This window comes from Gavia stellata, unplaced genomic scaffold (genome assembly GCF_030936135.1).
Source record: "Gavia stellata isolate bGavSte3 unplaced genomic scaffold, bGavSte3.hap2 HAP2_SCAFFOLD_44, whole genome shotgun sequence".
Taxonomy (NCBI): Eukaryota; Metazoa; Chordata; class Aves; order Gaviiformes; family Gaviidae; genus Gavia; species Gavia stellata.
Window position 1 is genome coordinate 1,107,945 of NW_026777121.1, and position 13,222 is coordinate 1,121,166.

The 13,222-nt window shown below is 43.7% G+C and overlaps 1 protein-coding gene and 2 long non-coding RNA genes across 3 annotated transcripts in view; 2 read left to right on the forward strand and 1 right to left on the reverse strand.

Annotated features, from left to right (window-relative positions):
* Nucleotides 1-1,028: 1,028 nt before the first annotated feature.
* LOC132321744 (uncharacterized) lies at nt 1,029-5,405 on the reverse strand. The gene is made up of 4 exons (XR_009484871.1): nt 5,327-5,405; nt 4,344-4,466; nt 3,876-3,964; nt 1,029-1,326 (listed from the first exon to the last, which is right to left on the reverse strand). It is a non-coding gene; the product is annotated as an uncharacterized LOC132321744 (long non-coding RNA).
* A 168-nt stretch (nt 5,406-5,573) lies between these two features.
* Nucleotides 5,574-7,709, forward strand: LOC132321770 (uncharacterized). Its single transcript, XR_009484888.1, has 3 exons — nt 5,574-5,611; nt 5,972-6,009; nt 7,699-7,709. It is a non-coding gene; the product is annotated as an uncharacterized LOC132321770 (long non-coding RNA).
* Nucleotides 7,710-7,833: 124 nt separating this feature from the next.
* Nucleotides 7,834-13,222, forward strand: part of LOC132321768 (acrosin-like) — a 42,694-nt gene continuing 37,305 nt past the window's right edge. The window contains 1 exon segment of the mRNA XM_059835210.1: nt 7,834-7,865. Coding sequence (XP_059691193.1) covers nt 7,847-7,865 — 19 coding nt within the window. The 5' untranslated portion in view covers nt 7,834-7,846.

A 13,222-nucleotide genomic window follows, 5' to 3' on the forward strand; every position in this document is an offset into this window, starting at 1 on the left:
TTATCTGACACACTCAGAAAATTAGTACTATTTGTACTGTAGTAGAATATTGTGTATGCAGGTTTTCTGGTACCGTTGAGTTGCTGCTATGAAAGCTCACACATGAAAAGGCAAGCAGTCCCAGTACTAATAAGAAAACTGTATGACTGTGTGAGTTTTGGAATGTAACAAATGTATGAAGGGCAACACATAAAGAACTGTAAAACAGTGTTAAGTGTGTGTTTGTATGTACAAATGTGGGCATAGATCATTCAGCGGTGGTATTTAAGTTGACGTATGTTCTCAACTCACACTTTAGTTACCTAGCAGTTTTGTCCAATAGAATTAATTTGTAAACACTGCCAGAATATTTTCTAGCTGGTTTGTAATTTTTTAAGAGTTTTTTTAGATGTGGATGTGTAAATAAAATTGCAGTATTTAAAGTTTTTGTCTTGTGGAAGAGGAAAGTTAAAAGCTGCGTGAGCATGAAAATTTGCGAGACAAAGGGGCACTTCTGCGGGGGAAGAGAAAACAAAGACTTAACGCAGACCATCTCTTTTTGTAGAAATTAAACAGTTGCCCCAATGTGCGGGGCCAAAATACTAATCTAATTTAGCTTTGCATTGTATGCTAGTTTAAAAAAAACCCTCTGTAAAATACTGTAAAAAAAACCCCAACCAAAAAAAGCTTTTATGGCGGGTTTTGTAAATAAATTTATTAAAGGATGACCTGTTCTCTAGCTGTGATCTCACCACTTCAAATGGATGTAATTTGAATAAATTTTGTATGGTAATGAATCAATAAAAAGGATTTTTTAAAGAGTTTAGATTTGTATACAGCTCTTTATTCTTACTCTTGGTGCCTATCATGCTGCTTCTTGGAACCCAGCTGGTACTATTTTCATTATTAGTGCTCACACTCCTTTGACACCAGGAATGTTTCAATCCCTTTTTTTTATTATGCTAACAAGTAGTTCAGCATTTTTTTTAAGCCAGAGTGAAACAAGAATAAAAGACACATGTAAAGAGACATAGTAGGAGATCCAGAGGTTGGGATAACACGGGTTTATTTTTATTTATCCCCCCACATGAATTATGAACAGACTTCTTGCAAACTTCATAGAAATTGGGTTATTCTAGGATTAAATGACATGAAAGCGATCGTTGAGGAACTCGTTAACCTTCCTACTGATAATTCTCCAGAAGTCTCCTAATAGGAGCCTTGAAAAGAACGAGTTCTGGTTACTTGAGTCATCTCCAGCAGTCTCTTGCACCAGACATGCATTTACAAACTTGTACTCCCTTTCTGGTCTTGGTGCTGCCACCATTCCAGATGCATGGCCATCAACTAGTAAAAGAAAAAAAAACTATCAGGGTAATAAAATCACAGTAATATGGTTGTTTGCTTGAATGTTACGCCTCTGAGCAAGTTGTATCTGTCTTGCATCTTCTACGCACACAAGGAGAAGGCTACTATTTCAGCCCTTTATGCACTTGTCCCTACTCTGACTTCTGCACCCAGCAGTACCGAAAGGAAGGTTAGAGAAGATCCTCTGTTCTTCTACATTTCCAATAAAGAGTAACGGAGGGCTAGAGGACTGTGCTCTCCCTTTGAAGCAGAGACAGCAATAAATGTCCTCTTTCTGTCCTGGCTGTCATAGCTCCCTGGCCTGTTTGCAGTTTCTCTGTTCCACAGCTGCCATAAGCACTTTTTTATTCGCCCTTAGAATCTGCTACTGATTGCCACTTCTCCTGTCGTTTTCTCTCTGCTTTCTGTATCTGCTTTGTAAACTTGGGATGTGCTGAGTTGCAGGAGGAAAAAACCAGCCCATTCAACTACTTAGTTCTGCTCCCCTGAGCTAGCGCAGTGTACCTCAACATTATTCAGCGTACAAATATTACTTTCAGGGAGGCTTTATTGGGGCCCGTATGCGCTGCATTCCTTGGCTGCCAGCAGATGGAAAGGAATTCTGAGAAATCGGGCAAAACTGGCCTGAATGATAGGCAGCTACATGCTCCTTTACACACAGGAGAGGAGTTTAAAAAAAAAAAGGGGGGGGGGGGGGGGGCGGTGTTCCTGCCCTTGAACCTACAGTGAGAACTTGTCCACCTACAAATGACAGACACCATCACTTTCTATTCTTTTTTGACTTATACCTGAAAGAGTCAGTTACACCACTGTCTTGATGCAGACATGGACATTTTTGTTGTAGAAAGAAAGTACGAAAGATATGTAAGGTACTTTTTCTGGCACGAGACATTGCTACATGTTTAGAAGCACCAAATTTAGCAGTATACGCTGATTTTTTTCTGTGTGTAACACAATTAATGCACCATGCCATTGGTGTTCCTGGAGCCAACAATTCTCAAGGTTAAGTGAACCAAGAGCAGCTATAGCAAAGTCATGGAGTGGTAGTAACTAAAGCATAAACAAATAGAATTCATCTCCCCATTTTCCTTTCCTTGCTGAGGCAAAAGCTGCCTGGATATTACTCTACAGCTGAGCAAAGATCAACAGAATGCTTTGCCTTTGTTACGTTCAGGAGCTTCTTTACCCACTTTTTTCTTTCTAAAACTTGACAGGGAGAAAGTGGCACAGCTAACAGAAAAAAACGGGTTGCTCTCAATTCTGAAGGGCGCTGAATGTTGCTGACAAACGACCAGCCAAATTCTCCTAAATTGCAGGAATAGAAGAAGGAATCCAGTTTCTTCTATCTTGGAATTAGGACTCTCCTAAGAGGAATCTTAGGATTCCCCATTTTTTTCCTGCATGCCTTCCCACTTACTTTTCCACCCAGAACTGCATGTTAGTTATCTGAGAAGAAGGTTGTCATGGAAAAATTGGGCCCTCACTTCCCTGGCTGTTTCCCTTCCCTAAGGACAGTGGTTGAGATGCTCTAAAACAACTAAGGATGTTCTCTTCTACTAACCATGAGCTAAAACTGAGGTTTGTATTTTATTTTCCTAGTAGTTTTTGTATTTTCCAACTCCTGCAAAAACCTGGAATGACTTAAAACGGTGTCTCCGAGCCTACCACCCCTCTTCAGCAGGAAGTACGGTATGCCGGCAACTTGGAAAGCATGTATTCTAAAGCTCTTCTTTGGACATTCAAGGAACTGGAGCATGTATATTGCCCGTCTATAGAAGGCCAGTACTGGAACTGGTATTGCCAGCTGCTGTCTCTTCAAGAGCAGTTTTCCCAGGTGGGTATAGAGAAGCTTTCTTCCTGCGGTCGAGAGATGGTAGGGAATCACCTGCTTCCCTTGCTACCTGCTGCACTACCAGCAGTCTGTGTGCAGCTTGATGTATTACGAATATGCTACAAAGCAATTCAGATTTGTGAGCTTCAAAAGCACTTAAAGGGTGTCTTCCATGTTGTGGCCACGTCCTAGGACTGAATAGGACTGTGCTGGCACAAGGGCTGCTTGACATTATGAATTCTTGGCAGCGGGACAAAGTAAGGACTTCACTGGATCATCCTGAAACTGATCAGCACGGCCTGTTTATGTCACTAGGCATGGGACTCACAGGTTATTCCTGCCTGGGAGCTGCTCTTGGAGCTCACTGCCTCCCCTTCACGAGTGGTGTTTTGTCAGTCTGGGCCATCGGGAGATTTTTGGATATGTCTAGCAGGCTATCTGTGCTTTGCTTTTTTCAGTCAACCATAAAACAGCACTGATGTCAGCCCAGTTTTATTTAACCAGAGCGGTAACACTTGGCTAGTCGAGATAACTGTGGGGTAGTGCAGTGCCGTGCTCCCAGAACAGAGAAGTTTAAGTCAAGGACTGCATATGAAATACCTAGAAAACTGAAAAGGAGAAGGAAGGGACTCGCTAACCTTATCAGGAAGCAGTTATAATACTGATTGTCGTTACTGACATACCAAGGACTACTTACCCCGTACTATGAAGGAGGCTGTCTAGAGCAGATCAGTGCAGCTACTGATGTTAAGATGGTCTCCTCCACTTTCTTCTGGGCTAAAAATGCTGCAAAAATAATGAATTACACATCACTCAGTCCCACTGAGAGTACCTCTGGAAAGTACTTGTGTGCTTAAACAAAGACCAATCACAAAGGCAAATGTATCTTAAGCTGTAAGGACGACTCTATCATGAGGCCAGGGTGATATTAATAGTGCTCAGTCCTGCCTAGAATGATTTGTTCTTAAAGATTGATTTAAATTAAGTGCTTGTTACTTTCTGTCCCAGTTTTTCCTCTTCAAATCTCTGTTACTTTGTTCTGATTGTTATCTCTTTTTTGCCTGTGAACATTGTCAGGTCAGTGTGACATAAAGTGAGACCCAGTTTTGAAGAAAAAGGAGAGGGAGGGGAAGCGATATCACAGGTAGAAGTTGCCAAGTTTTACCTGCTGGCACACCGATAGGCCTAGCATGGAATACGCTCAGGGCGTTCATTCACTCTTCCTCCAGTTCGAGGGAGACCATCATCTGCTATCTGGAGAATAGAATCATGATTCCAAAGGCTCCTTCTAAAGAGAGAAACTTCATGTTTGAAACACAATTACAAGAAATGGTGATTTTTACACCCCAAAGCAGGCTACCCCAAAATAAAATAAATATGTTAAAGATGCAGGATCAATAATCTTTTTAGGTTAACTGTGTATATAAAAAAAAAGCAATAGCATTATGCTTGCCCTCTAGAACACGCTGATCAAGAAGGAAGCAGTACCTTTAACAATCTGTCTGCTCAGAGCCCTGGCTTTACCCATCCACAGCCAGACTCATGGCTTCCAAAACATTAATCAGAAAAGTTGCTACTAGCCCTGTATTGGCGGGAAACAATGCCAGAAACTTTAGCCATCTAATATTAAATCCTTGGACCAACATCTTCCAGACTGACTGAACAGAAAAGCTGCTACCAGCATTGTATTTTGAGGAAATGAGCGATTAAAAAGAAAAGGGCTGTGGGCATGGCAGGCATCAATAGCTCGTCATTACGCGGAAACTTCCGAATCCAAGTGCTTTAACTGGCTTTTACTGCCGGACCTAGTTTTCACTCAAAACGGAGGTGAGTCTCCAAGGATGCGGAGAAACGAAGCGCGGAGGACGCGTGGCCTTGGCGCTCGGCAGATGCCCCGGCGCCGGTGATCTGCGCTGCAAACCCAGCCACGGCGCAGCGCCGGAGGACACCCCATGGCAGCGCCGGAGGACACCCCCTCTCCAGCTCCACGACTTCCCCTTCCCCCTCGCCACAGCTGACGCTCCCAGCACGGCGGCCCGGCGCCGCGGCCACGGGAGCAGCCGTGAGGGCTCCTACGGCCCTAGCGCCCGCCGCGCCCTCCCCCGCCCCGCTCCGGCCAGGCCTCAGCTCTGCTCTTCCCCCACGTACGGCACTCCACCGGCGAAAGGAGCGGGAGCGCCGGCCCGGCGGACAAACCCCTCGGCGGTCGCGCAGCGGGACGGGCAGGCCCGCGCTGCCGCGCCGCTGCCGCTGCCCACCCCGCCGGGCGGCGCAGCCGCGCTCTCTCTCGCGAGGCTGCGTCCCAGAGCGCGTGCACCGGTTTGGCCGCTGCCGACCGCCGTCGCGGCGCTGCTGCGCGCGCGCGGGGGCTTGAGGCGGGGCGCGGCGGCCGCGATGGCGGAGCCCTGCTGAGGGCGTGCGGGGCCCGGCGGGGTGAGAGCCGGGGCTCGCCGTGGAGGCCTTCTACCCCCTTTTCTCCCCCCCCACTCTCTCCCCCCACTCTCTCCCCCCTCCTCTCTCCTCTCTCCCCCCTCCCCCCTCCTCTCTCCTCTCTCCCCCCTCCCCCCTCCTCTCTCCTCTCTCCCCCCTCCCCCCCTCCTCCTCTCCTCCCCCTCCTCCCCCCTTCTCCCTCCCCCCCCTCCCCCCCTTCTCCCTCCCCCCCCTCCCCCCTTCTCCCTCCCCCCCCTCCTCCCCCCTTCTCCCTCCCCCTTCCCCTCCCCCCTCCACCTCGTGGGTCTCTGTCCACCAGTTCTGCTCGTTCCTGCCATGTCTTTTTGTTCTTTTTTTCCCCAGGATTATTCTCCAAGAGGATTTAGACCTTGCTTCAAAAGGTATGACTTTTCTTTTGGCTGTATTCGTTCTTTTGGGGGCCACGGAAATAAACTAAGCTTCTTTGTTTTGCAGCTGCTCCATTATAGCAGGTATTTTTCTGGAAGAGAGAAAAAACAACAAATCAAAACTTTTTCCTTCCCTGTATTGAGTTGATAACTTTACCTGTTTGTACACACTGTTAGTGGTATAAAGTATATAATCATATTTTGATGTAAAAAATCAGAATATTTACAACAGTATAAAGTAGTGTAAGAGATGTTGCCCCCCCCCCACCCCCCCCAATATTCTTTATTGCTAGACTTTCCACAGCTTTTTATTTTGGTTCATCCTTTGTGGCCTTTTTAGAGATCCTGGGATTTTTCATCTAGAAGAATGCTAAACGCTTCTATATCTTTGTCAGATGCATCCTCTTTGTGACATCATCATATTCCTTCTTAAGTTAAATGTTATAAAAGTTATATGAAGTTTTATTTTGAAGTGTACTTTGCAAGATTGACTGAAGGACTCACACTGGGGAAAATGCACAGGTGTTTAACTTCTTATGTCCTTGAGTAATTCAGTTTGTACAAAATACTTTGAGGTGTTGCCAGTAGCCTGAGCTTTCTGTTCCTGAAATCTGGTTTTAAAGAAATTAAAGCCTTGTTTCTTTTGTTCTTCACTGCCAGTTAGGAAAGTGTTGTGTTTTCCCTGTAAACTGTGTGAAATGCCCCTGTGTGATTTCCTTAGTAAACTGTTGAGACATGTACAAAACCAAGTTTCCAATGCTAAATCAGACATTATTCTGATGAAGAATTACACACAGCCCAGTGTGAGGCGTGTAATTAATGCATAGCTTTTTTTTTTTACAGGCTCCTTTAGTAAATAACTTTTTTTTCCTTTCCTGACAACTGATCTGGATCTTGAGATCTGCTGGGAGCTATAGATGCGTGTATATTTACTTTCTTGTGGAAAATATAAATAGATTTTAATGATTTTTCTCGTGTATTATATGAGCCAGAGGATAATTAGCTATTTGATGTTAGCTAGGTGTAGTTGTTTAACACCTTGTTCCTGAGGACAGGAATTTTTATTTTGCTGTCCTAATGAATGAAGTAATTCAGATGAAAGTCCTGTGGGATCAGGAATTCTAGGAATAGTTTGGTTTCTTTTCTTTTCTATGATTTCTCTGACTATGAAGACATTGAAATACTGTGCACCTGTTTTCAGCACACAAATAAAAGAGCCAGAACAACCTCTGAAGGAGGCGCTTGAATGCTGTGTCTTTCATTCTTCTGTGATGTGAGTGGAAGCGTATCTGTCGCATAACATGAACTCATTATTCCACTGTGCTGCCTGACATGGTTAAGAATACTTGTATCTTGGATATGTCACGTCAGAGGAGCTGCAGGGTTTTTGAGTTAGAAGATGGCAAGGTACAGATTATTAAAAAAAACCCAAACAACCCTCTCTATGGTTTGTGGCTTTCTCCCTGCCTGTGTTTGAGATCTCTGGGGAAGAGGGCCTCAGGAAATATCTCTGGATAGTTGATTGTTTTTATGTGCTCACCTTCCCTCATCTATATGATCTATCGCAGGTATATGTAGAAATACATCTGACTTTTCTTTATGAGAACATATGCAGTAGATACTAGGCCTTGGCTTTGTATTCAAATGCTTGCTAATATCAGTCTTCTCTAATGCTTCTTGAAGATGCCTGCTGCCTGTGAACCAGTGCTTGAAGCTATTGAAGATACCGTGTCAGCAGAAGATTTGAAGCCACGTGATCGGCAGTTTGTAAGAAAGAACGTTTTTCCAAAAGTGCGACAACGCAATTCACAAAAAAATACTCGGGCAGACGATGATCCCCCAAGTGACAGGTAAATTCTTCCATCAACCCTATCTTGTTGCTTTGCTCATATCTTGTGTGCACTGTCAGCTTCTAAAAATAAGGTGGAAGTTCTCATTATCTCATAGTGTAAAATTTGAATACAAGATAAAAATGAGTAAAATAGTGTTTATAAAATGTAGTGATAATGAACAATAAATCCTGAGCAGATTTCTTGTCCTAGACAAACTTTCTCTAGAAATCAGTTATGACGGAGATATTGATTAATGGAGTAATCAGACTGGAAAAATGGTTCCTGTTACTTCAGCTTGTATGTGTAAAACATTTCTGAAAAATTGTCTGCTTCACCTTAATTACCTAAATAGAAGCTGAGCTCTTCAAAATGCAGTCCTGGAGTAGCCTTGTGCCATCTGGAATGAGAAATAAGAATAAAATTCTGAGAATCACGAAAGGATTGAGGCTGGAGGGGACCTCTGGAGGTCATCTTCTCCAAACCCCCTGCTTCAGCAGGGCCACCTACAGCCAGGTGGCCAGGACCGTGCCTAGCTAGTTTTTGAATAGCTCTAAAGAGGGAGATTCCACCACCTCCTTGGGCAACCTGTGCCAGCGCTCAGTCACCCTCACAGTCAAAAAGTGTTTCGTGATGTTCAGAGGGACCCCGTGTTTCAGTTTGTGCCCATTGCCTCCTGGCCTCTCACTGGGCACTGCTGAAAAGAGCCTGTGTCTGTCCTCTTTGGACCCTCCCTTCAGGTATTTAATATCCATTGATGAGCTTCCCCCGAGCCTTTCTCTTGCAGGCTGAACAGCGCCAGCTCTCTCAGCCTCTCCTCTTAGGAGAGATGCTCCAGTCCCTTAACCATCTTCATGGCCCTTTGTTGGACTGTCTTTCTTGTGGGTGCATCCCATCAGGGCCCAGGGACTTAGGTATGTCCAGTTTGCTGAAGTATTCCCTGACCTGCCCCTCTTCCACCAAGGGTACATCTTCCTTGCTTCAGTCTTTCCACCTGGCTTCTGGAACCTGGGATTTCCAAAGGCTGTGCTTGTTGTTTGTACATCCTCCTGCAAGTGACATAGTGAGACTTCTTTTGAACTTACTGTTTTATTTCAGTGGAAATCGTATGCTGTAACTATGGAACGTATCTTTTGTGTTTTTCCTTCTTGTGATTCCCCTAAGAGCAGAATCAACTTTCTGCTGCAGTGGAATTGATGAAAGTATAAATGAACTCAGTTATCGATTCTAGTTTCTACTGCATTTCCGAGATCTGGATTTTGGTTGGTGCCACCCCCTGCTCCCCCTCCCCCCCGCCCTTAATTTTGAGCTGGTGGATGAAATTTCCCTGCATTATAAAGGTGGAAATAAAGTATGTCTGGAATGTGCAGGAAATTTGATTTTGGTTTCTCATTAGTGTTCAAAAGAGATTTTTATAAGCATAACAGTCCACCTTTATGTGAAGCCCCATTCTGCCAGGAGTGTGTGTACAGCCGAACCGGTGGCTTATAGATACTTGACACTAGCACTCCGTTCTCCGAAGTATTCAGGAGAATACTGTATGTTATTTAACAGGCTGTATTTTAGTGTTTTTGACCCAAGAATGCACATTGAATGTACGTTGTTTAGACAGTAGGAACGCTAAATACATTGTACATGTGCAACACGTGTTGCACATGTCTAATGATCATTAATGTGCCATCAACAATTTTTTGTTTCTAGCTAGGGGAAGTAGCTTTAAAAAAAGAAGCGTGGGGGAGGAGAAAAGAGAAAAGATGTGGGCAGGGCAAAGGATGGTGTTGCAGGATGTCTGTTGTTCTTGTACTGGCATCTTTAGCTCATTGGCACAGTTATCCCAGGAGTTTCAGTGAGAGCTTCTTGCAGAATTTTTTGTTGGTTCTTAAACCATTGTGTGTGCCAGCTCCATGGTGCACATCTGCCATGCTGCTTCTGTAGCCCAGAAAGGTTGGGGTATGAGCTTTCAGACGTTAGTGTGGCTGGTGGCAGGCTTAAGTTAAGAATTTATAAAGGTGCCTTGTATGGAGGGAACTCCGGTCAATGAGTGCCATAATATCAAAAGGCTGCAGTTTAGCTCTAACTGTTTGCTGGTGGCCTCATTTCAGTGCAGTCACTTGAAGATCCCTTGTTAAATGATAATTTTCAGAAAGTGAGTTGTTTGGTTTGGTTTTTTTCAATACAACTGCAGCGTACTGAATCTCTTCTTATCCTACAGCTCTTGTACATTCTCCGTTCTAAAACTCTTTTCTTGCCACTTGTGGTGGCTTGACCCTGGCCAACAACTGAGCAGCCACCCAGCCACTTGCTCAGCCCTCCTCTCAGTAGGCTGAGGGAGCTAACTGGAAGAGCAAAAGCGAGAAAACTTGTGGGTTGAGGTAAAGGCAGTTTAAGTGAAGGCAAGAGTAAGGATAAACTTCAAGGGATGCAAAAGCAATTGCTCACCACCTCCCACAAGCAGACTGATGCCCAATCAGTCTCAGAACAATGGTTAGTTTGGGAGGACCAAACCGCCAGTTTTTATTGCTGAGCATGATGTCATCTGGTATGGATTATCCTTTTGGTCAGTTTGGGTCAGCTATTCTGTCCATGTTCCCTCCCAGCCTCTTGTCCATCTCCAGCCTGCTTGTGGCGGGGTGGAGCACGGTGGGCAACAGCAGGTTTTGATGCTGTGCAAGCACTGTTCCACAATAGCTAAAACACGGGTGTGTTGTCAACACTGTTTTAGTCATAAATACAAAACACAGCATCATACAGGTAGCTGTGGAGAAAGTTAACTCTATCCCAGCCAGATCTATTACCCGCTCCACTAAACTCGCATAATTATAATGTTTTTCCCTGCCTGTTTTGGAGTCATTATTGTTTGTGTTGCTTATTTTATAGTTGAAGAATTACAATTAATTGAGTCTGTTCAGTGGCCCTGACGGGGAAGCGTGTTCCTCTTTTAACTTCTTCGTTAATTTTTACTTATCAGCGTTATTCCTGGTGCTCAGAGAATCTGGATTCGTACATGGGGATGTTCTCACAGTCATTCAGATGGTGCATATGTGGCTGGACAGCTGGCTGCATATGGATACGAAATGACAGGGAACAATATGGGACAAGTCGCATAATTCAGTTTTTTGGGGTGAACGTTCAGAGCTGTCAAGCTGTTGTTGAATGTTTTTAGTCTTAATTACACTTTTTTAAAATGCCCCTTTGATCTCTTTCTGATTTGAAGGTGAGGAGGTAAAGTGTTTTCCTGGCATTAAGGAGAATGATTACAAGATGAGTGCTTTCAGAATGGTTAGGTTTTCCTGACAGGGCAGCCATCTGATAGATGTCATGCAGTGCCTTTTGTGGGCATTTTGCTTGCTAAACTGAATTGAAAAGTTTTCGTAGGAGTGGAAGGGAAAGATATTACTTCTTGGGCAGAATCTAGCTGGTTGTCTGATTGTAGCTGGTGGAACCCAAGTGCGAGAGAGAGAGAGAGGAAGGAGAAGTGTTGTCACTTAGTGATGAGTGTGTTTGCTGCTGGAGCAGAGGTGAACTACTCCATGTGAATGATCCTTTGTTTTGGGAGGGATGATCAGTATGATGGAGGCGGGATGATCTAGGATTGTATCTTGTACATTTGAAAGGGCTGAAGATGCTGTTTTTCCTTTCCTTCCAAATACTTTAAAACACTCCCTGTCATCTTGTTCCACCTCCCCAACCCTAAAAAAACCCCCAAACTTGTGGTTGTGCTGGCCACGTTTCATCTCCTTAATGAAAAATGTGTTGAAAGAAAAGCTTGTAGAAAGCTGAAAACACAGATTGATGTTGTGTTTCAGTGGAGGATTATTGACTGAATGCTTTTGTGTAACTTAGGATTAGTCAAAATAAACATTTAAATTTTATTAATTAATTCAAGTTTTAGTGTGTCTCGCGTTTAAACTTGCATCCTGCTTGTACTGAAAGACTGCAAAGTTGTCTTTCCTGACACTTTACTAGAAGTATTTTCTTCCTGATTTCACAAAATGCTTGTTTCTCTTCTTGAATGTCTCATGATATCATGAAACAGTTACATCTCATTTTCCTGTTTCGCAGTTGATCTTTCTATATTTGTCTAAGTAGAAACTAGATACTGAATTATTCAAGTGCTGAACTATTGGAGGGAACCCAGGTTATTCTTTAAGGAGTAGCGCAACTCTGGAGTGGGTACGCTCTTTTCACAGACAAGTGGAGTGCTGGTCCAAAAAGCCTTCTTTGTGGCAGCTGTTTTTGTAAGACTACAAATGAGTTCTCGGTTTTGCCTTGTTACGGCTTTCTTAAATTTAACTTCTTTTTATCTTAATCTCTCTAATGCATAGTGTTGCAGAAGCTACTTTGGGCTTGTCAAGATTTGGACAGCTGTCGTGTGCTTTTGGAATTTTATTGGGAGACATGGAGGAAAGATGGAGTGCAGCGAAGGAAGGAACTACCTAAAATTTTTGATACTTCTCTTTTTAGAAAATTAAGTGTTCATAACTTGAGACTAGAAATCAGTCTACATCTAGAATCTGAAACTGAGAACTAAAAACTGACTAAAAATTGCCATAGCTGGGACAGGAATTGCCTACAGAGGAATTTTGGGAACTGTATAGGAAATTGCCTGCTAGTTTCTGGTCATTATTAAATCGATGTCTTGATTTAGTTTGTGTGTGTGTATATGCCTATATTAAATCAAACAAACCAAAAAACCCCAATGCTGGGGTGGTAGGCAGAAATTATCCAGTGTGGTTTCTTTTTTGTGAAATTAGGTAACTTCTTTTTAAGCTGATACATTTAAGGACCTCTGGAAATGTCATTTTTGTTCAACAGAACAAAAATACTGGCTACAAATTCTGGCTCAAGTAACTTTTTACAAATCCATCTCTTGAATGTTCTCCTTTATAGGCTGATAATGAAGCTGGAGCTGAGTGCAAGTATTGCAAGTATGATAGCTGTATGTGAGACTAGGAGGTGGTGAAGAGGGCAACCGCCTTTCTGCTCAATATAGTGATGCTTCTGGCCACAAGTGCGTATGAAAGTGCTCTATTCCTGCTTGGATTGCTGATAATGTCTCTCAGGGTTTCACACGGGGACTGATCCATGTAATGGACTTGGAAGACAGGATGTCTTCCAGCCTTCAGCAAGTTTGTGGACTATGCCGACCTGGGGGAAGTGGTTGATAGTCTAGAAACCAGTGCTGTGGTTCAGAGGGACCTTAAAAGACTAGAAAAAGGGCTAGCGGAAACCATATGATACTTAGCAAAGGCAAATGCAAAATCCTAGGGTTGGCATAACCCCAGCTAGTGGTAAAGGTGGGGGTGGGCAGCCTGACTAGAGAGCAGCTTTGCAGAAAAAGATTTTGGGATTCAGGTAGACAAGAATTGAACAGGAGT